The sequence below is a fragment of the Rhinolophus hipposideros genome (assembly GCF_964194185.1).
Source record: "Rhinolophus hipposideros genome assembly, chromosome: 8".
Taxonomy (NCBI): domain Eukaryota; kingdom Metazoa; phylum Chordata; class Mammalia; order Chiroptera; family Rhinolophidae; genus Rhinolophus; species Rhinolophus hipposideros.
In genome coordinates, this window is record NC_138054.1 from 58,888,733 (window position 1) to 58,912,938 (window position 24,206).

General features: G+C 38.9%; 1 protein-coding gene across 17 annotated transcripts in view; it reads right to left on the bottom strand.

Annotated features, from left to right (window-relative positions):
* Positions 1-233: 233 nt before the first annotated feature.
* OSBPL9 (oxysterol binding protein like 9) overlaps positions 234-24,206 on the bottom strand; it is a 131,952-nt gene continuing 107,979 nt past the window's right edge. For all 17 annotated transcript variants that reach the window (XM_081057529.1, XM_081057540.1, XM_081057530.1 and 14 more), the window contains 13 exons: positions 22,470-22,629; positions 16,365-16,477; positions 16,118-16,236; positions 11,860-11,945; positions 9,545-9,719; positions 8,275-8,359; positions 7,443-7,553; positions 7,101-7,164; positions 6,841-6,981; positions 3,940-4,018; positions 2,893-2,984; positions 1,199-1,334; positions 234-936 (listed from right to left, as the gene is read on the bottom strand). In XM_081057529.1, the coding sequence (XP_080913655.1) occupies positions 862-936; positions 1,199-1,334; positions 2,893-2,984; positions 3,940-4,018; positions 6,841-6,981; positions 7,101-7,164; positions 7,443-7,553; positions 8,275-8,359; positions 9,545-9,719; positions 11,860-11,945; positions 16,118-16,236; positions 16,365-16,477; positions 22,470-22,629 (1,436 nt within the window). In that variant the 3' untranslated portion in view covers positions 234-861. The remainder of the gene's footprint in view (positions 937-1,198; positions 1,335-2,892; positions 2,985-3,939; positions 4,019-6,840; positions 6,982-7,100; positions 7,165-7,442; positions 7,554-8,274; positions 8,360-9,544; positions 9,720-11,859; positions 11,946-16,117; positions 16,237-16,364; positions 16,478-22,469; positions 22,630-24,206) is intronic.

The following is a 24,206-nucleotide window of genomic DNA, read 5'->3' on the forward strand; positions in this document are numbered from 1 at the left end:
GACAAAATGTTGGTAGCCTGATGTGTGCTATGTGAGAGTTTCAATGAAGACTTTGGAGAATAGCATGGTTGGGGCTAAAGACGGAACACCAAGGATAAGGGAGGGGAGAGGAAAAGGGATTTTTCCATTGTTTCAGAAGAGTCCTTATGAAAAGCTAATTCCTGTACTCAGGGTTGCCAAATAATTGGCTCCAAGTTTAACAATAAAGATAAAGAAACACATTAAAAAAAAGATAGGAAAAATTACTTTATGAAGCCATAAGAAGCACTGAGTATAATTAAACTGTGATCCAGAGTTAGATACAATTTAATAGTTCAATTCCAAAATAAAAGTTATTATAGTTGAAACCATGAAATTTCCTAACACTTGATTTTAATACATTGCACTAATTTTCTAAAACTCACAGGAACCGATATTTACAGTAGAGGGAATATTTATGAAAAATCTGGCATCAGGTAAATTATATATGTGTATATGTGTATATGTGTGTGGATATATCCCACGATTATGTGAAGTAGGAAACAGGTGATGTATATCTCAACAGCAGTACTAGAATGCAGAGCTTGAGACTGGGATTTATAAATGCTTTTCAAAGCGTGGGGATTGGAAAAGGAACACACCCTCTTGTTTTCAAAACCTGAAGTTTTTCTCTGGATTGAAGTCCAAATTGTAACTGCCACAAAAGAGGAAAAAAGGGAAACTTTTCTCGCTTTAATTGTTCATCTGCATCGCAAAGTTCAGTATCCCTGAGATAGGAACCACTGCAATAAAAAGGGAGTAAGTCGGTTCTCCCAAAGGAAGACGGTTGCTTAGTTATGCCTACTGCCCTGGTTATCAGGTGTAAACTACGCATTTCCCAACCTAATGTTTGGCAGCACCAAGACGTTTCAGTAATGGTTCATCATAAACCCAACATTCTCCATCTTCATGAAATAACTGTAAAAGAAAGGGGGAGAATTCTGTTACACACTTGCTGTATACTTCTACAATATCTTCCTTTTTATTATTTTACATCTTCATCGTCCATTACACTGAGATGAGTTTTAGGCAAGGGACCTGTGCTCCTCTCGTTAACACCATGCTTACTTAAAACAGTGTGGTACTTAAACATTCACTGAAATGCACCAATGAGTCACAGTGCAGGGTAAAGGCGGAGAACCAGTTGGGAGTTGGGGCAGGCTCCCCAAAGCAAGCTTACCCTTGTCTCCCACTGAATTTCCTTCTCCTTCCTTTCCCGGGCTTCTGCTCTTTGTCTTTCTTCAAGTCTATGCTTGGCTTCTGTTGCTGCATCAATATCCCTGATTTTTAAGTTGTAAGTGACATCCTTCCAAAGGCTAAAAAGAAGTCAAGGTGCTAAGTTAAGTACTAGACAGATATAGGAGTCAGCAATCTTGAGAACGAAAGTCTAGAACTACCCTGAATATAGCACAATTACAGTGTAAGTCAAGTGGCTTTAAGTGCTGTAGTTCACAATCTCCTAAGCTGGTATCAAGGCACTGGAGTAAAGAACAGAAAAATGGAAGACTGCATTGCTAGTTGTCAAAGGAAGAAATAAAGGATGGGCAGAAAGCTGGATAAATGATACTGTGTTTCCCCAAATATAAGACTGGGTCTTACATTAATTTTTGCTCCAAAAGACACATTAGGGCTTATGTTCAGAGGACGTCATCCTGAAAAATCATGCCAGGGCTTCTTTCTTGGTTAGCTCTTATTTTCAGGGAAACACAGTATATAATAGAGGAGAAAGAACAGTGAGAACTGAGCATTCTATTTCTGGCTCTACACCTAATTAGCTATGCAACTTAGGAAGTGTCAGTTCCCCACTCTAGGGCTTGAGTGTCCTTTACTACAAACCAGAAGGATTAGATCAGGGTAGCTGAGAAGAAAAAGCTCCCTTTCAGAAAAGCTCCCTTGGATTTAACAATGAGAACTTGGAGAAACAGTGTGAACAGATACTTAAGAGTCAAAAGGTGAATTGCAGAGGCTTAAGAGATTTGGCTTCCTCTCAAGGTCTAGAAGATAACAAGTCTGGTCCAAACATGTCACTTTACAAGTGAAGATTCCTAGGGACTAGAAGAATGGCCATGCCTAAGATCCCCTTGTGGTGAGTAGCAGAACATGTATTTCTACAGATTCCCACTTAATGTAACTAAAAAGGCACTCTAGCCAAGCAGGATATTAAGAAGTTAGAGATAACAAGTAGGGTAATGATTTGTAAGGTCCCCTTACTTCATTTAAGAAATCCCCTAATATGCTAAACAAAGAACTTAAGTGCATAATTCCTCATAACTAAAAGATCCCAATTTTATCAGGCAAATGGAAAAGGAAAAAATTATATTTAAGACTACAGGAAAATTGAGTATCGGTTAGACATTTGATGATAAATTAAGAAATTGACTTTGTTAAAGCATGGTAATGACATGTGGTTAGTTTTTTTTTTTTGTTAAGTCATTTTAGAGATATGTACTGAAACAATGTAAGGATGAAATTACAAAAAGTTTCCTGCGAACAAAGACCTGAAGGTATTTTACCACACGTCTCAGTTGGGACTTTACTGTCATCTCTTATAAACCACAAAGATGGTGATAAGCCAACATACCTGGGTACTTACTATATACCAAGCCTCATATATACGCTACATGTTCATCTCATTTAGTCCTCACAACAACTCTGAGCTAGTTCTTGTTTCAGGAAAGACAGAGGCGAGCCTGCAGTCTCAGTTACACAGAAATGCTGGAGCTCCATGTGAACCCAGGCATTCAAACTGCATCTGTGCTGTTACCCTCTGCTGTACCATCCCCCAAACCCAGCCCTGTGCCTAAGCCTAGCCAATGTGGGGGCACCGCCTCAATAGCCCTCGCCTCAATAGCCCTTGTTATGTCGTCTCCTTACCAGCGGGATTCAAACTCATTCTGATCTTCCAATTTCCTCACTTTCTTCTTGACTATAGGCAACTTCTTGGTATCTATAAAAACTGCATTTTCCTAGAAAACAGAAGAGGTAGGTAGGTAGATGTTTTACTGTTCAAACTGTTCTAGGAGGAAGAGGCTACTCTTCCCAGAAGACTTTAACAGAGGTAATAATCAAATCCCACATACTGTATTTCCCCCAAAATAAGACCAGGTCTTATATTAATTCTTTAATAAAAGACGCATTGGAGCTTATATTCAGGTGATGTCATCCTCAAAAATCATGCTAGGGCTTATTTTCCAGTTAGGTCTTATTTTCGGGGAAACATGGTATATCCCTGAAGACAGTGAGTTTCATATGTAGTCTTCAGCCTAAAATATAGTTGTATGTCTTAAGTCATGGTAGAGGCTCAATTCAATAGACGTTTTCATGTGGCTATGTGCTACCTTCTCAGGATGTCATCTCTCCGAGAGCTGGGCCAGTAAACAACTAATCCTAATCAGTATCCTGAAGTGCTTTTCACAGTTCACATTCTCCAAGTCCCAAATCCAGTTCACCGTTTATCCCATGCCACCTTCCTGCTCCCTTAATTAGGTATAGGCACTGCCTGCAAGTTCCTGGAGGGCAAGGACTATCTTCCTCATTTCTGTATCCCTGGTGCCAGGCAGTCAATACATGTCTTCTACAAAATCAAACTGTGTACGTAAACACAAATTAGTTTAGCACTTCATTTTATAAACATACCACACATTCTAATGATACAGCTAACATTTACTGGGTGCTTACTATGTGCCAAGCATTTTTCTACATACTCGTATATTATTCTTGAGTGTTTTGAGAGAAACATAAAAGTCATTCTACTTCTTGTACTGCTGGGGAAGAGTTGGGGGGAAGGAAAAGGACTGCCCTGAAGAGATGGCATTAGAGCTGGCCTTGGTGGTTCAACTTCCAGATGAAAGAAGCCAGAGAAAGGGATAGGCTACACACCTCAATGCAGCCTGAAAAAAGTGGCAAAATATAGGTTCTTACCCCTGTTGTGTACTTTGCATACATTACGCCATTCCATTCCCCTTCAACTGAACAAAAAGACTTCTTGTCATTTGGAGAACTAAATAGAAAAGGAAACATTTGTGTTAATCTCAAGTTGAAAAATACCAAAGAGTTTGGGCAGGGTGGCCTACCTCCACAGCAGAACACAGAAGGGCGACTGCAAAGTCTTTGGTAACGGCAGCTTAACGACACTGGATTTCCCAGAGCCAACGGCATGCTAATGAACTTGAAATCCCATGAACAGTCTGAGAGGAGCAAGAGAGCCCGGTGCTGGGGACACAGCAGACTAGGGACAGTCCCTGCCCTCCAGCTGTTCACAGCCTAGTGGGGCGAGACATCACCACTGAGATTCTGGGTGGTAAGAGCTGTGGTGAATTTATGCGAGGGTTGCAGTTCAAGGGCCAAACTGCTGGGCTGAGGGTCAGGGAAGGGTTCGCTAAAGGATATAATGCTAGAGACCAGGCTTTCATCCTCAGGCTGAAAGGGACCTCTGGGTCAAATGGTATTGGTCTCTTTTCCTGAGCAAGGATCCCTTTCTTAAAAGCTCCAACAGGCCTCTCCTTGGACGTGACAGTGATGTGTATGACAGGGACAGAATTTGGGAAGATAAGCACCACAGCAAAGGACAGGTTAGGAGGGGCAAGGCATGAACACAGCAGGAGGCTAAAAGAGGTCAGGAAGAGAAAAATAAACGGCAGAGGGATGAAGTTGCTATCACTGGACTGAAACTTAAACTTCCTCTATGATTTAGGGGCTTTGGGGGAAGTGGGATAAATGGAAAGAAAAATGGCATTATCCCAGATTTAGAAGGTCATTGTGAGTGGCTCTCAAAAGTGTGGTCTGGGAATCCCTGGGGGTTCCCACAACCCTCTTAGGTCAAAACTATTTTCCTAATATTAAAACATTGTTTGCCTTTTTCACTTTAGTTTTCGCACAAGTGTACGGTGTTTCCAAAAGGCTATGTAATATGTAGCAACCAAATGATTGCCAAGTAGATAGGAGAATCCAGCTATCTTTGATTAATTCCAGTCACACACTGCTTAACGATGGGGAGGTGTTCTGAGAAATGGGTCGTCAAGTGATTTCGTTGCGTGAACACCATAGAGTCCACTTACACAAACCTAGATGGTACAGCCAGCCCACTGCACACCCAGGCTGTATGGTACACGGGCTACAAGCCTACACAGCCTGGTACTGTACAAAACAACACAAGATTAAATCAAGCACAAGAGAAAATGATGCAATCAAGACATGTATGAAGCTGCTATTGGCATAACACGGCATACTGTTTTACAGCAAACTTTTTTCATAAGTAGAAAGAGTACACACTAAAATAACAATAAAATTATAATACATAAACCAGCAACAGTTTATTATCATTATCATGTATTACGTACTGCACACAACTGTATGTGCTATACTTTGTAGACTGTGGGTTTGTTTACAGCATCACCACAAACACATAGTGTGATGTGTTGTACTGCGATAGAACAATGGCTATGACATCACTAGGTGACAGGAATTTTTCGGCTCTATTATAATTTTATGGAACCACCATCATATATGCTGTCCGTGATGGACCAAAACCTCATGCAGCACATGACTGTATATTAGAGATTGGCAAAATTCAGAAAATGTACGATGCCACACTTCTCACAAATTTCTTAAAGAAGAGTTTTGGGAAGTTTTTTCTTTTTTCATAAAATGCTATTGTTATTTGTAAATGTATTCACAAATATTTTAAAATCTGTTTTTAATATCTAATAAGAAATATTGATGGGTATAATATAAACAAAAGCTCTCTGGGGTTCTTAATTTTTAAGTGTAAAGAAGTCCAGACACCAAAGAGTTTGAGAACTACTCAGCTAGTACATCCTTCATCTGATGCTCAACTCCCTCATTTGAAGAGCCCACCAAGTGCTCGTTTAGCTCACTTGAGGGTAGTCTTTCTACTACTTATGGCTAAGACTGGTGGAGAATTCTGCTGAGTCAGCAGTTCCTGTTGGTCCGATGACCTCTGAGAAACCCTGAGAAGCAGGCACACCCAGGTCTCTGTTCTGGACATCCTATTTTTATCACCTACCGTTTTGGGGGAGCAGTAGCATGATAGAAGTGACTTTTGCTGCTTTCTAAGCTCTGCACGTATTTTCTGACTGCAATATTTTGGATTTTACACTGATCTTTAGTAAACTTCATCTTATGTTCACGGTCTCACCCTGCTCAAGACTTTTTGGATGCTGATTCTGTCATGCAAATGAAATTATCTCCCTGGATAACTGGTTAACTAGTAGTGTATCTTCCAACTGCAACACTGTTCCCAAAAAGGCCTTTAGGGCAGAGAAAGTCCTGAAGATTTTCCTCTTCCAGGCAGGCTCTGAACACCCCCAATCGACTGTTACCCAGACAGCACAACTGTCTTCATCAGACCCTAGAATATCAAATGGAACCAAGTCAAGATGTGATGGTCACTGTTTTTCCCAAGAAAAGCTCAGAAAAAAGGACTGCAGACTGGGAGACACTCCAGTGGGACTCACAGAGTCTGGACTAGCTCATGGTTCAGTCTGGCAATAGTCAGGAAATCGGTGATTGGGTTAGCTAGACGATCTAGGAAGACGCCTTTCTGTTCCCCACTTGTAAGTCAGTTCCTAGAAAGGAAACCCTGCCAACGACCTCTGATTGTTCTGAACCCAGATTTTAGGTCTCCTTCCAAAAGTGGAATTTTAGGAAGAGACATGACTCACAGGATATGAAACAAGTTTACAAAGGCAGAACCATTAAAATGGTCAAGTCCTAACAGAAGTTATAGTTTAGGACAAAAGGAAAAGCATTTCAGAGAAGCAGAAGAGCACTAAAGCAAAAAGGCAAAACAAGAATACCTACAAAATCTCAGCGGTAACTCTGTGCTTCTTGCCCCCGTAGAAAGGTTTAGTGTGGAAGACGATATTTGCACTATAGCCAGTTTTGGAACAATTAATACTGCATTCTCCACCTAGTTCCACCCAGGGCACTGTGAGGATAGACCTGCAAAATCACAAGTTTTCAGGTAAGGCGGGACAATTCAGAGGAAAGAGTGGTGTAGCTTAAGGAACAGCAGGGTCTACTGCTTACTGATCAGAAGACATGGACACAGCTCTACTTGCCTTCCATAACCATTGGGGAACGTGAGGATGTAATGTTCGTCATAGTCTAGACATGAGACACAGCCTGTGGAGAGAAGGGTAAACTGATGACTACTGTCAACTGGCCATAATGCTGAGTGTCTGACTGAGGGATATTCCAGGATATCCCATTCAATTTAGGGAAAACCGATCCTGCATCCCACCACTGCTCCCACCCCTACTACATATGCTTACATGCAACAGTGAGACCCAGTCTGGCTTTCTGGGGCCATTTCCTCTTATTTAGACTAGTGTCCACACATATTAGAATGACACAAAATTCTCCTATTAACACTGGAGTCCACCCAATGCCCAAAGACTTACCCTGCCCTATGTTGTGCACCCCAATGGACATTCCGAGGAATTTTGATTTGGTCCAGATATGAGCATTGAATTGTATCTTCTTGTTAATACACTCAGCATAAAAGGCTGAAACTACAGAAATTGTTTTCAATTAGTGCACTATGTAGCTATACCCATCACTTTAACTCCCTTAACCTAAAGAAAGAACGGGCTCCAAGGGGAAAATCCTTCACCCCTCCTCAAAGAACTGCCTCAAATGAGGCCAACTGCCTTTTATACCCTGTTCCCCCAATGCAAGCAACCATTCGGGGCCCCGCAGGCAGGCAGGAACTTCCCTGAATGACGAGGCTATGGGCAATCCCAAAGACCTAAGATCAAAAGGTCTGTGTGTTCTTCTGGTTAGCAAGCATATTCCTGTCGCAACCCTGACCTGAGCCCACCCAGTACATACAGGCTGACCACGGCACAGAGCCGTTAGATGCCAAGGGTATGCATTCTCTCCCCAGGCCAGGAAAATACTGTGCAGAAACTACATCTCATTTATATAAATTGTCTTAAAGTTGCTGAGGTCTCTACAGCATAGCTCATTACATGTAAAATGACTTTAGAAGCGTTCCAGGTTGGTTTCCCAAATCCCTTTTTAAAATACACATTTAATCAGTGAAGTTAATTAATATAGTCTTTGGAACTTACACAAGGATCAGGTTCCTCAGGCATGAGGAACCAATCCTCTTGGGACTGGGCTGATACAGTAGCCATAAAACTGCCAGTACAGTGACCACACCTATGGAGCTTTTCATGACCCACTTTAGACAGGACAGTTTGAAAGTGGATGTTGCACTCTGGAACTTACTGGGTGGATGATGGGAAACTTGCTCAGCCACAAACGTTACACTGTTTTTGGAAACCCCGAGAACTGGTCCTTCTGAAACTAGCTCCTGCAAGAAAATACAACATTGTTTTCTTTTGATGTGGAAACACAAGTGACACTGCAGAGAATCTAATAACTGGAGTCTCTGCCTCCCAAGGTGGTTAACTGCTCTGCCCTCTATACACCCAAAGCACCTGACACTTTTATTATGGCACTTAAGTACACTATTGAAATTACTGCTTGCAGCTGTCTCCCTCAGACATTCTAAAGGCAAGGATCATGCGCCCAATTCAGGACCAGGCCTGGCTGTCCACCCAATAAATAAGAACAGACACACACTGCTGCTGTCTTCAGAAGGACTACAGGTAACGTGCCACTTGGTAAGGGAAAGACATGCAGAGTTATGATTACTGAGAGACTATGGGCAGTGTGGGCTAGGGGCCCATCTCTTGAGGCCTTTCACATTTGAGTCTTCCTTGTTGGTCGTCTTCCTCAAACCAACCTCTAAATGCTGGGAGCCCTGGGGCTCAGGTGTGAGTTATCTACTCTACCTCAGCTATGCTCTCTTCCCAGACGATTTCACATAATCCCAGGCCATCTGAATATACCGTAAATCTCCAAAAGCCCCATCTCCATTCTCTCCCTTGAACTCTAGACTCTTAAATTCTAACTCCTAACGTGACAGCTCCACTTACGTCTCACAGACTCCTCACACTTTATATTTCAAATTAGCGTTCTTGATCTTTCCCTTCCCCAAACCCAATCATTTTCTTTTGTGTGTTGAATGCCACACACAAGGATTGATCTCTGATTTTCCCCTTTTCTTTACCTCCCCCAATCCATCTATCAGTTCTAACTCTAAAATACGGCTCGAATCAACCATGTCTCCCCTGGAATAATGCCAAAGCCCCTCAATAGTCTCCTTGCTTCTATTTTTGCCCCTTTCCAATTTGTTTTTCATAAAATCATTAAATGATCTTTTCAAAACAAAAATGAGATCCTGATAAGCCATACAATTATCATTATGGCCCACAAGGCCTTGAATGATTTGGTTTCTATATCTCCACCCTCATCTCATACCCCTCTTTCCCTTGCTCACTATATTCAAAATATGCTGGGCCAACCAGTGTTCTACGAGTGGTGAGCATCTTCTGATCACTTCTTTTACCACTGTTTTCCGACCCCAAAATAAAATGAAATCTTGAATCAGTACGCAACTTCAGATAATTAAAAACACGAGCGCAGCACTCACTGTGTTCTCTTCAGTATCATTTGGTAATAATGGCCAGTGACACTGAAAGATCTCGCCCAAAATGGGGTTGTATGGCTTTTTGGCAACTGATCCTTTCCTTCCTGCATGAAAGGCTGAGAGGTACCACTTCACAACCTGAACCATGCGGTCTCTGGCATCCTTTTGGTCACTAATGCTGCAAGGGAGAAAGACAAAATTTCACATCCTGCTTTCTGACAGGATACAGGCTAATGCAGCACCCCTCAGCAGGGTCCATCCCGTGACAAGCTAAGAGGACCCAGGACCGGAAGTTACCTCTAAGTTTCTTTTTAAAATTGAGGTATACAGTGTTTCTCTGAAAATAAGACCTGGTCTTATATTAATTTTTGCTCCAAAAGACACAGAGCTGATTGTCCGGCTAGGTCTTATTTTCGGGGAAACACGGTAATATACATAACTAAACACACTGGTCTTAAGAGTTTGGTTTGATGAATTTGACCAATGTATATATCTGTTTAACTAATCACCATCCATTCAAGATACAGAACATTTCCATTACCTCCAAGTTTCCCCATCCCCCTTTCCAAGCAATCCCTACCCCTGAGGCAAATACTGTTTCTAGTACCACAGATTAGTTTCCCTTGTTCCAGAACTTCATATAAGTACACTGTTTTAATTGCCAAATGGTTGGAGATTTCCTAGATATATTTGTGTTATCGATGTCTAATTTAATTCTTTCATGTCAGAGAATATACTCTGGTTCCAATAATTTTAAATTTATTAAGTCTTCCAGTATATGGTCTATCTTGATGAATGTTCCATACACACTTAAAAGACTGTATGTTATTAAATTGTTTGGTAGTGCCTAGAAAGGTCAACTGGGGTCAAGTTTATTGATAATGCTGTTTGCATCTTCTATAGGTTAACTGATTTGGGCAGGGGGCATAGTGCATACAGGGAGCTACTTGTTCAATTCCTGAGGGAGGAATTTCCCACCACAACCGTGCACTTGTCTACCTTCTCACTTTACTTAAATATCTCCTTTGTCTGACACTAATATAGTGACACCAGCTCTGTTATGCTTAGTGTTTTGCATGATGTATCTTTGTCCATCCTTTACTTTTAACCAAGAAGTGTCTTCACATTTAAAATCTCTCACTTGCAAATAGCATACAGATTGACCTTGCTTTTTTATCCAGTTTGAAAATCACTGTTCTCTTAAATGGACTGTGTATGCTACTTACATTTAGTGTCATTACTGAAATAGCTGTGTTTAACTCTCCCATCTTGGTATTTGTTTCCTATTTGTCCCCTTTGTTCTTAGTTCCATTATTTCTCTTTTCCTCCTTTTGTAATTATTTTTAGAATTCCATTACATCTTACCTATTGGCTTTCTAGCTGTACTTCTCTGTACTTTTAAGTGGTTCCCCTAAGGGTCCTCAAAGGTTAAATTCTCATAAATAAAAACTATCCTTAAATCTCAACTCTATATCTAATGAATAACTGATACTTTGCCTCTTTACTTACACATTACCAATAAATGCTTACATTTTACTTGTTTAATTATATATTAATTTAAACAGTGCCATATTAACTGAGATTCTTCCCTTTGGGAATTGGTTAAATGGTTCTCTTAAATCTTCCTCAAGAAGGAAATGTGCCCACCCACTGCGAAACCTCAGTGATTTGTATCTCGCTTTAGTAAACCACAGTCCAAGGCCAAGGAATGCAACCAGAGAAGACAGATTAGGATATCCCCTTACAAAGAAAAATTTCCGGCTACCACTGAAAAGCAATGTGAACTCACCTCCTTATAAATTAATCCCACCTTTAGATGACTTCTGTCCTTTGTACATACATCTAATACTGCAAGCTTTACATTTAAAATTTATGAATCAGTCTGTAATCTGTAAACTAGACTGTAAGCTCTTTAAGGGCAGACACTGAGACTTTTTCTTTCTCCAGCTCATAAAAGTGTTTGGGAAACTATGAGTGCTTTGGAAAGGTTTGCTGAACTTAGTCAACTGAACTTCATCAGGATACAGTATAAATAATTTAACAGTGATTACTAATTCCTGGACTTAGTTCTGTAAATACTGGCTACCTATTAATGGGCTCTTTAGGTTTTTTAAAAATGTTTAACTTGGTTGCCTAACAACATCACCACTTTATAACCCATGCAAACCAGATAGGCATATGATATAAACAAACTATTCAATGACACTTCCCCCCGAAATGTTTAAAAGGCAAAAGGGAGAATCCATCTATCCTGCAAAGGCAGAAAGCTACTGAGTAAAATCTTTAAAAATTGGAAATTGCTGTGTTCAATCAAATACCTCACAAACAGGTCCGGATGTGCAAAAAAGTCTGCATACATTTCTAAAAGAGATCTTCTTTCAAGAATAAATGTTGGAAGAACTACCTGAAAAACATACACATTTGACCCTTGAGGATTAAATTCCACTATGAAAAAACAGACTGAACTGTTAACAAAACTCATTCTCATCATAATAACCACCCACCAGGTACTGCCCAGGCATGCTTCTGATACCTACTTCCCAAACTGTTTGATTCAGAAATGCCCATTAACCTGCCCAGCAGATGAAAAACCAAGGAGAGGTTTTGAAGTTCAAATGCCACCTCCTCTGTGCAACCTTTAGCTCCTTGAATCAGTGTAACAACAACAAACTACATCGGGCAACCTTTGGACACCTACTACTTGCTGGGGCATTACATACACATTATCTTACTGAACTGTGCAACAATCCTATTGTAAACAAGTCATTATCTCTATTTTACAGTGGAGAAAAATTAGGCTCAAAGAGGGTGAGAAATTTCCTCACTGCACTGTTATTATGTGGAATTCAAAATTGGGTCTGTCTGAATTGGAGGGTGGGGCAGTCTGCGCACTTCTTTACTGCTGCTTTTCTACCCTCAGGTGCACTAGGAAATTTATCTACTTACAAATCAATGTCCTCAAATAATTGACAAGTTCCTAGAATACAAGTACCACCCTTATTCACATTTGCATTTTCAGCTACTATTACACAGTAAATTTTTACAAGAGCAATTGAAAGAATAAACAAAAAGAAAGAAGAATAATGATGGGAAACAACGAACTCTTTCCACCATTGGTCTGAGCCCATGAAGAAAAACACCGAAGGGCTGGAAAAGTGGCATAGGAGAAAGTAAAGAAAATAGGAAACTGGAGTACGGGAAGAAGGACTGAGAAAGATTAGGAATAACCAATTTAAACTGGAAGAATTTCATCAGGGAATGGAAAAAGATTTTGAAATGCATATCAGATCATAATTATTTATTATGGAAATATAGCACCACAGTAACCAAAAATTCCTTTAAACATAATTACTGCATATCTACTATATTCAAGGTCCTGTCTTAAATGCTATGGAGGAGGCAAAGGTGAGTATGAGAGAATAATACTGGCATTTATAGTAATACCAGTGGAATGTGACAAATACCATACAAGATATGCTCCAATTACCCTAGAAGTTCTGGAGAGGAGCAGAGCATGTCTGTTTGGAGGACTAGAGCTGGGAAACCATTCATTCAGGTGGCACAAGTGAAAAGCCTTGGAGAAGAATAAGGCTGTAATAAAGGGAGGGGAAAACAGAAGAACAAGACATGAAGGAGGAAGAAAAAAAAAAGACATGGAGACAGGACACAGGGTGTGATACTAACCAGTGGCTAGGGATACAGAGTATATAAGGAGTATATAAGGACCAGCGTGGCTGGGTATACAGAGTACATAAGGAGTATATAAGGACCAGCGTGGCTGGGTATACAGAGTATATAAGGAGTGCTCATGGAACACACGCTTAGAAAGGGACACCCCAGCTATAACACTTAAAATGTTTTTTCTCAGACTCTAGAGTTTAAATTTTAAGTAAACATTTTCCTTCCACAGAACATTTATGTTCATAATCTCAATATGGGTAGCTTCACAGGCAAGCTTATGTGCCGACTTGGTGCAACTTGCTACCACTCTTGGAGAATACAGAAATTACATATCAGCAAGTAAGAATGCTGAAGAACAAAACGGGTAAATACCTTTAATATATAAACAGCTCTTACAAATCAACAAGAAAGATTATTACTGCCAGTAGAAAAGTGAAAAAAACAACAGGCAATTCAAAAAACAAACAGCCAAAAAACAAAAAATTAGATTTGAAATGTAATCAAAGAAAGAAAAAAAGAATTTTCTCTCCCTACTTAATATTTTTCTTTAGAACTTTCATTAAACAGATCTTCAATGTTTTTAGCAATATACTGATACGTGCCGTTACATCAAACTGCTGTAACACTGATGAAAGTAAGCTGGGCTAGGTTGTCTTCAACCTGGGTTCAAGTACTTATTTGCCACTTCTCAGGTGTAAGGAGGCTCTGGAAAACTACTCGACTTCTCTAAGTTTCTGGAAAAGGAGGATAATTACGTGCCCTGTTTATATCTTAGGGTTGTTTTGAAGACCAAATGAAATATGACTTTACAGTACTTCCAAACACTACAAAGTATTGGGAAAATAATTTTAGAAAGTATCTGAATGGAGAAAACATTTTTATAAACAGGAGAATATCTACACATTTAAGGCATTGTTGTAATAACACTTTGGAATGCATTAAAAATCTAAATTTCAGCATCTGTTGGTAATCACAGCTATTTGTGTCAGTGCAGATTTCTAAAATAGCTGTTTTTTTAATACATGTGATAAAAAATAATATCATTCATAAAATAACAAGCTTTTAGTGAGTACAGACCCAGATATGGATTATCTGCCAGAGGAAATTATGTGAGGCAAAAATCACAAACTTGATTGTGGCAGACACTTTTGGTTACCTGTGCACATCCTTGCTTTATCCATAGTAAAAGAACTCTGATTTGGTTCAGGCTATAGGTTGCGGGGCCTTCCCAGATCTCAAAGGGTAAATGTGGATTCATCTAAACCAATCATCTAACCTCCCTTGCCAGTGACTGGCTCAGGCATGGGCACACGCCCACCTCTGGTGAGATTCAACTGCATGCAAGTCTGATTGGTCGCTTCTGGAAAAGAGTGTCCTTTCTAATACTCATACACACACACACAATCCATGAAAAGAAATTATCTTTCTGCCTCTTGACATATTTGTACAACAAGAATGTGATGACTGGAAGTATGGCAGCCATTTTGCAATGATGAGGAGATGAGCCTGAGTGTGAAAGTCAGCATGCTAAGGATGGCGGAGCAGAGAGGCTGAAGGAACCAAGGTCCCCTTCCTACGTTGCTGACCCACCATTCAATCCCAGAACTACTGCACTTCTGTACTTCTCATTATATGAGATAATAAACCTAATACTGTTCAAGTTACTGTAGGTGGGTCTTCGATTATTGGAGATCAAAACCAATCAAGATAGGAGATGTAGAAAACAGTATTACAGATGTCAGTGTCTAAAATTAAGCTATAACTTTCAAATTTGAAGGAACAATTCTGCTCCAGCAATTATGCAATTTAGTAATCAGTGAAAAAATTCTGGGGGCAAACTCCTGCAAATATTCTTACCTAAAACATTCCTGGCAAGTATGCTGGAATCCACAAATTCATGCTATCCTTGTGTTTCTGTTCTCATTTAGATTTGAGTCGAAAGGTTTTATTGTAGACACTTACTAGAAAGTATTATGAATTAGTTTTTTTAATTGCCCTCTAAATCCAAAACCAAAACGAAGCTCACTACTGACAAAGACTGTAGCTTAAGTCTTTAAAACAAGAGGTAGTAGTGGAAACATCACAGATTTTGATTTGAAATCACAGACCAGATTAGAATTGCAGTTCTGCCACTTACTAGGATTTAACCAAGTTACTTAACCTTCATGAATTTTACTTTCCTCATCTATAAAACTGAGTTAACAACAGCACCTACTTTGTAGTGCTGTGGTGAGAACTACGTGAAAAGATGGGGCTTCTAGCATAGTGGCAGGGATATACAAACACACCCGTATTCCAGGTCTCCTAAATCAACTGGGCATTCTCTTTAGAGCACCAAGTTTAAATTCAAATCCAGACCACAATTAGCTGTATGGCTCAATGTACGTCATAAACAGTTTTCCATTCACCACCTGTTCTAATCCTTACAACAACTCTGTGAAGCAGGTCACTGTGTGTCCATTTTGCATGAGAAACCTAACGATCACAGAGGAAGGGACGTGGTCAAGGTCACAGTTTGGTAATAGCAGCAGTAGGATGCTAACACAGGTCCTCGAACCCCAAGATCAGAACTCTGCTCATTTTGATTCTGTGCACACTACACTGCTTAAGGTTTTGTCCAAACTCCTAATGAGGCCTAATCCTATTCCTTGTTTGCCCCTAATAAAATACAAATCTTAATCCATATATACTATCGCTACGGTTATTCCAGCTTTACTTATTTCATCCATTTACAAAAATTTTCACTTTACCCATCTACATATACATCAAACCACAACAAAAGTATAAACAGACGTTATGTCATTATACTCTATTTGTAGGCACACTCACCACACAATCACTAAGAATCACACATACACATCAAGACTTAGGGCAAACACCAAATTTCATTCTTACCTTAGTGAGATCCATTCCAAGTCTAACCTGTGACAAGAGATGCATGATAACACTCTTGTGCTCTTCCACTGACCCTGCCTCCCCTTCATCATCTCTATCGTCGTATGAATCGAAAAGGTCTAAAATAAAACAGATCTTCTTCAACTGGAGGTAAACTGGACCAATCTGTGCTACCGGTATTACAAATTTTTTTTTTCAAACAAATGATTTTAAGGGGAAAAAAGTTAAATTCTCAAAGATCACTTACCAGCATCACTTGTTCCATTGGACAGGGAAGAATTCAGGGATTCTGTGGTGTCTGGGCGCTTTAGACTATTTCCTGAGCTGCTGTGGGTCAAGGCTGAGACAGATCCAGAGGAACTAAAAAAACATCAATCACCTTCTTAAGCCTTTTAAGAAAGTAATTTAGAATCACAGAAAGGCTTTAACCTACAGTTACTTAAAACCAATATATGCAGATAGCTAACAGAAACAAGCAAGACTCTTATAGCGTTAGCTGGTTATATATATACCTATATATACATATGCTTTCCAACTCTCCCTGTCGCTGTCATTCTGACACTGAAACTATAAAGTCTGATGACCAAGCCTCTTGTCTTATGCCTTTTACATAGTGTGTGCTCAACTATGCCGTGTTGAGAGGTGACCAAAACTTATTAAGATTTTTTGCCTCTGCTTCTAAGTTTAAACTTGAGTTCATTTTCTGATTTTGTTACTCTGCATAAATGTAGATTTGTCATAATTCTCAGCAACAATTTCTAGAACTTCAAAAATGGCATTTAGTCTCAGAAAGATGTCTTGTCTATATTTTTGAGATCCTTTGATAAAAGTCCACATTGATATTATTAATAACACCTTTCCCAATCATTAAAAACCGTATTTGAAATTACAAAATAAAAAAGTATATTATTTTTTACAAGTAAATTTATAGTAACGGGTATTATGAACTGGTTAACAGAGTTTAAGAAAAGTTTATTATATTATTATATTTGTAATCATATTTTATCCAGAATCAGTATTTGCATATTAATAAAAGAATAATCAAAGGCATAGTTTTCTTATTTAAATGTAAAAATGGAAACCAAATTTCTCATACTTCAGATGTTATTTATAAAACAGTATACACATAATCAGTCTTTTATTACAAATTTATAGGTGCAAAACATTGTACTCTAATTTAAACACAGTTTGCCCTGATTACTTACCTTCTTTTAATTTTTTATTTAATAATACATTTTGTTTTTTAGAGCCGCTTTAGGTTCGTAGCAAAACTGAGCGGAAGTACAGAATTCCCATATGCACAACCTCCCTCACTATCAACACCCCACGCCACACTGGTATATTTGTTACATCCGATGAACCTACATTGGCACATCATCACTCACATACATAGTTCATTCACATCAGGGTTCACTCTTGGTGTTGCATATTCTATGGATTTCAACAAATGAATAATGACAAATTTCTACCACTGTAATATTGTAGAGAAAAGTTTCACTACCCTAAAAACTCTCTGTGTTCTGCCTATATTAGAACATTCTAATATTAAAATATTAAAATATATAATTTGAACAGTTGTCCTTTTTTTGATCTCTTTTTTTTCTTTTTTTAAAGATTTTATTGGGGAAGGGGAACAGGACTTTATTGGGGAACAGTGTGTACTTCCAGGACTTTTTTTTTCCAAGTCAAGTTGTTGTTCTTTCAATCTTAGTTTTGGAGGGTGCCGTTCAGCTTCAAGTTGTTGTCCTTTCAGTCTTAGTTGTGGAGGGTGCAGCTCAGCTCCAGGTTCAGTTGCCATTGCTAGTTGCAGGGGGCACAGCCCACCATCCCTTGCACGGGGCGCAGCCCACCATCCCTTGTGGGAGCCGAACCGACAGGCAACCTTGTGGTTGAGAGGATGTGCTCCAACCAACTGAGCCATCCGGGAGCTCAGCAGCAGCTCAGCTCAAGGTGCCATGTTCAATCTTAGTTGCAAGGGGCATTGCCCACCATCCCTTGGGGGGACTCGAGGAATCGAACTGGCAACCTTGTGGTTGAGAGAGCCTGTGCTCCAACCAACTGAGCCATCCGGGAGGCAGTTCAGCTCAAGGTGCCATGCTCAATCTTAGTCGCAGTGGGCGGAGCCCACCATCCCTTGCGGGACTCGAGGAATTGAACCAGCAACCTTGTGGTTGAGAGCCCACTGGCCCATGTGGGAATTGAACCGGCAGCCTTCGGAGTTACGAGCACGGAGCTCCAACCGCCTGAGCCACCAGGCCGGCCCCTTGATCTATTTTTCAAAAATCCTTAGGTAACTAAATATTACTTCTTTGATAATTTAGTAGTATAAATCACAAAGTACTATAATGTCTACCTCACCAGTTTTGAAAACCAATGGAAAATATGAGTAGAAGACCCGGGTAAGTTAAACAAAAGAACTGCACAAAAATTACCTTCAAAATGCTTTCTGGCTCTTTGTTACATCATAGAGTCTTTTAAATCAATTGATCTAAAAATCTCAAATCCTTTAAAACGTGTATATTAATTTAGATGCATTTCCAAAGTTCAGATCTATTTACATTGTGCTTTTCCTTCTTACTCAGATTAGAAACCACGTCTGGGTCAAGTGAAATGCTCAATAAAATGTCAAAATGGAAAAAATGGGATAAATTTTCATTTATCCAATTCATAAGTTATTTCATTCAGAACAAAGGATTTAAAGAAAATAGTTAAAAAACAACAGCAACCTTGACAAAACAATGATATGCATACAGAAATTATTTACCTGCAACGTCCTAATTTGTATAGCTCTTACTGAGTAACCAGTATGTGTCTAACACTGTATATGTTTATCTCCATAATAATCTAACCTCCATAAAACCTCTACAAGTTAGAGATTATTCTCCTCACCACACACAGATGCTCGGAAGTCACACGCTGGTGAGTAGTGGAGACATTTCAAATGCATATCTGGCTTCAAAGCACAAGTTCTTTCCAACATACACTGTCATCTAGTTTATAAATGTATAAGACCATACTGCTCAGTAACATAGTTCACACAGAGGCTATTGTCACTACAGGTTTTTAGAAACCGAACAGTGAAAGGACCTAAGCTTTACAGTTCTCTTCCTTGAAAGATGAAGAAGAAGAGAGAAAAAAGAAACTTGCCCTGAGAGTTAGAAAACTAGGGGTAGCAGCTGATGACCAGCAGGTATCACAAGCTCAGTGCATAGAGGACACACAGGCAGAGAACATAAATACAGTTGACCCTCGAAAAATGTGGGGGGTTAGGGGTGCCCACCACCTGTGCAGTTGAAAATTCACATTGTTGGACCCTCCACATATTGAAAATATTATATGAAGAGGCCCCGGTTAGAGGACAACATGCTCGTAGACCTGGAGCCAGCAGACTCAACTTGAAGGAATACAAAGCCCCATTAAAACAAACAAACAAACAAACAAAACAACCAAAAAGTCAACAAACACTGTGCTGGACAGCTGCAGTCCCTACCAGTTTGGGAATCTAGATTAGGGCACATAAGGAGTGAAACTGAGGGAGAAAAGGAATCCAGATGGGTTAGGTGGACCACAGTATTCAACTCTGGGTCCCTTCAAATGGGAGGTTCATAAACTGTGTATTTGTTACAGCGTGGGTATGGGGAGAGCAGAGAGAAGGAAGCTTGTAAGAAGGAGAAAACAGAAAAGCCTATGTACCTGCAGGTGACTCTGTACACATGTCTATTACACGTACAACAGGTAAGCATTTTTACATTTTCTGTTGCATTCAAATTTCAAGAAAACCTTTGAACTGGGGCCAAAGGTTGGTTATCAGTGATGATTATAAGGAAGCTAACCACATATTATCAAGCTTTTACTGAATATAGTTATACATTTGCTTCTAGAAAGTAGATGAGTCCATTTTGATATTTGATTATATGTTGTTTAGAATGACAGCTAATGTTTGGTGTTTAAGAGATTGTCCTTAATGTGTTTAAATAAAACAGTGACCGAGGACTTCAAAGATCAGTAACCTTTACTTTGGAATTTTCATCTAAATCCTTATTTTCTTTTAACCCCATTATCATTAAAACCATTTAAAAATTAAAATGAAATTTCTAGTGGCAAACTGCTAATAATGACGTCTCAATTAGTTTATTTCCCCCACATACATTAAGAAACGAATATGCTAAATCACACCGTTTTTTGCTAAACTGGCCATCTTAAGCTATGGGTTCAAACCTCTCTTCCTTAACTGAAGTGTCATTTCTTAAAAGTATGTGTTCACCTGGATCACGTATATTTCACTTTTTCCTACATTCAAAAGCTGAATTTGATCCACTAAGTCACAAAACTTCCTGAGCCAATGTAGTCGTTTTCCTTATAAATTTTAAGATTTTGAGCGGTTTTGATCAAATTATTTATGAACACTGTACTTCTCAGTTGGTACGCACACTTTAGAGAACTAGAGTCCTACACAATATTTTTTATGAAAAGAAACCAATGTTCAAGGTCTAAGGACTGCCTGATGGTATTAAGCTTGCAAATTCACATACAATCATCTCCAAATTTGTAATGTCTTATAAAGCGAACCCCAAGCTATAACAATAGTACCAACTCCTGAGAAAGTAGGATTGGAAAAAATGCCCAACAAAAAGTAAGCCAATATATCTACAACAAACAGTTACATTAAAGCAAATAAATGTTAACTTGCTTTCTGTAACAGCTATCATTTACTGAGTGCTTGTTATATTCCAGACACTATGTTAAGCATTTGATTGACATTATTCTCATTTAAATGTTCATAATGACTCCTTGAAGTTGAAACTATTATCCCATTTTACAAATGAAGAAACTGAGGATTACATAGGTTCAATAACTTGATCAAGATCATACATGTTTGAGGCAAAACAGATTTAGAACCTAAATCTCTTTCTGAGATTCCAGAATCCAAAGTCTTAAAGACAGCAACCTACACACCAGTCGGGCTGAGAAGTATTTTGCTAATGGGCTATTATGTAAATAACTTTACATGTAAAAGACTTTTCTGTATAATAGTATATACCCAGCTTTGATTCGATAGTATAAAATAGGTTAAATATTTTCTAATGAGGGAAAACCTATCATCGGTATCTGTCAATCTGCCTGCTTAGTATCTCTGTAATCCACACACTTTTTTCCACTCCCACGCTATTACCTTAGTTCAGGTTATCAACATTTCTTAATTTACTATTTCATTTTGGCTGGTCTCCTTACATATAATGCAGCCCCAGTGCATTTAGTTCTATACAATTTCAGCAAATCTTTCTCTAAAATGCAGACCTGACCAGCAACTGCCATCATTTGTGAGAAAATGTTCAAAATTAGTAAAAGGTTAAAGTCCTCTTTCATGACCTAGCTCTTGTCAACCCCTTCTATATCTTTTTTTAATCACTCCCCACAACTTATGTTACAGCTACACTCAGTCGAGCTCCCTCTTGCCTGAAGACTTTTCTTAATGGGGTTCCATCTCCATGAGAGCATTTCCACCTCCTGCTCCTCTGCTCACCCCATGTCCCCTTCTCTCTAGTCACCCACATCTCACTTTAAGATCACATCCCCTCCCTCCTCTGTGAATCCTCCTCTGACTTCTCATGGCTTTCTATGCTTATTCTTACCATAGCATGTGTACCATTGGATTATAAATGTCTGTCTGTTCCCCCAAAAGACTAAGTCCCCTGAGGGCAGAGGCTGGGTCTTTCATCACCTCTGTATCATCCCTCCCTAGTATAGCTCTCCACTCTAATACAAAAACAAGTAATGGGAACCTCTTATTTGTATACTTCCTACAGTGTTTCCCCAAAAATAAGACCGGGTCTTATATTAATTTTTGCTCCAAAAGATGCATTAGGGTATATTTTCAGGGGATGTCTTATTTTTTCATGAACAACAATCTACATTTATTCAAATACAGTCATGTCATCCTCTTCTGGAACATCATCATAACGTACTAAATGCATCCGTCTGGCTGACGATCTTAACTGGGGCTTATTTTCGAGGTAGGTCTTATTTTTGGGAAAACATGGTAGCTTATTTGCTCTCATTTGACCCTCTCCTAATGTTGGTGCTAAAGAAATAATGCCCAGACTTCCATGAACAGTACTGGCATATTACTACAGCTGATGCAAATTTATTCCATTTAAATTAAGTCAGGAGTAAAATCAACATTATCAGAGAATTGGCTTTGCTCAATAAGTCACTTAGATATAAGCTGTCATTTTCCAAATAATAACTTATACAGGAGTCAGTCATTATTAACACCAGACTCAAAATCAAGTTACATTTTTAAAAATCAGGAGAGTCGTTTAAATACATACATATTAGTTCATCAACTTACTCTATTAAGTGCTTTGGGGATGAGCCACTTTGATGAAATTCATCAGCATCATAGAATTCATCTTCACTGCTAGAATAAGAGAACTCCGGGACTGTATTTGGAGACAAGTTGACATGACTTGGAGAAGTTAGACTGCTACTAGGTGGTGAGTGCCCACTGCCTAGGAGGTTAAAAAGTTTTTAATTAGGGGGCAATATTGGTAAGAGAGGGGAAGAAATTAGGGAGATGGGGTCAATGCAGACATTTCTAAAATCAAGAGTTAAGTTGGAAAAGTCCTTACACTATTTGTAAAGAAAATTAACCTCTAAACAAGACAAAGGGGCAAATCGCATTATATAATAGGGCACAGCCTTTTAAATAAGTGAAATGTTATATTCCCATTCTATAATTATCTTTAATAACAGGAAAGGAGCCCTTCTGATTATAATCACAATGTGTCAGTTGTGGTGCTGGAAGTCCCATAATAGATACCAGTACCAGTTGGGAAGCCAGGGCTGTTGTTTTATACAGTAGATTCTGATACCCAAAAATGCAGCAGTGAGCCAATGGCAATGCAAAATGGAAACAATTTCAAAGCCCACGTGAATGTTAAAATATTGTTCAGGACATCACATTCTCATTAGTCAATGTTTTGGCAGTCACACGTGAAAGCACAAAAGCTCTGCACAAAGCCCTGAGCACTCACTATCCAAACTCCTCACCTCCTTTCCACCTAAGTCAGAGAAAATCAGAGGGCTATTATGGGATAATGTAGAAAAGGAAAAGACTAGGGGCGTCAGCTTTCTATTCCTCAATAGTAAGTAAGGAAATGGAAATTAATGGAGATCCAGAGAGACTACCATCTAATCTTGGTGATCATCTAATTCACTGTCTAGTAACAAAGTAATAACAATAAAAGTATGTAACAGAACAGTGGAGCATGGAGATCAATTTAACAAGTACTTATTGAGCATCTAAAGGCTCTCAGGCAATTTATGCCAAATTGTTACAGATGTCTGTGGAGATTAAACTTAAGTCACTGCTGGCAGGCAATCTAAAAGTCAAGACCACAGTTCTAGAAAAAATTGAGAATAGCAGCAATAAAAATGAATCCAGAGCCCACTCATGGATTTTTAGTCCATTCCTGTGTCTATGGCTCAATAGTTAGGGAAAGAGAGCATCAACCTACCACTTGGCTGCCACTCTTACAAAGATATTTTAAAAATGACACAAAAAGTTTCTCACCTAAAATGGTAATGCTTATTGTGGATATTCCAAACGTAGTTTGTTTTAGCAAATAACTTGAAATTCCCTTTATTCCCTCAAATAGCAGCAATAAAATGGGAAAAAAGTTTCTCCTACTGAAATGGGAGTGGGGGGGGGGAGTCAGGGATTACAAATGATTAACAGGCAAATACTCCAGATGATCATATAACTGAAAATATGTCCAAGAAGAAAATGAGTTTGAATGGGCACTGCAAACAAAAGAAATGAAGTTTTCCTTATGAGAGAAAAGGATATTATTTTTCTCAATTATTGTTATTTCTTTTTTATTATTAGTGAGAGAGAGAAAGGAAAGAAAGGTGGAAAAGATGAAAAAATGAGGCTGAAAATCAAAAAGAAATAGGTACCAATTTAATTTTAAAAATTTCTTTAAATCCACCAAATCTAAAATGTTGTATTTTTGAAATATCTTCTTCTGAAATAATTTATACTAAAGTTAATGTACATAAGGAAGAGTGCTCACTTTTTCAAAAT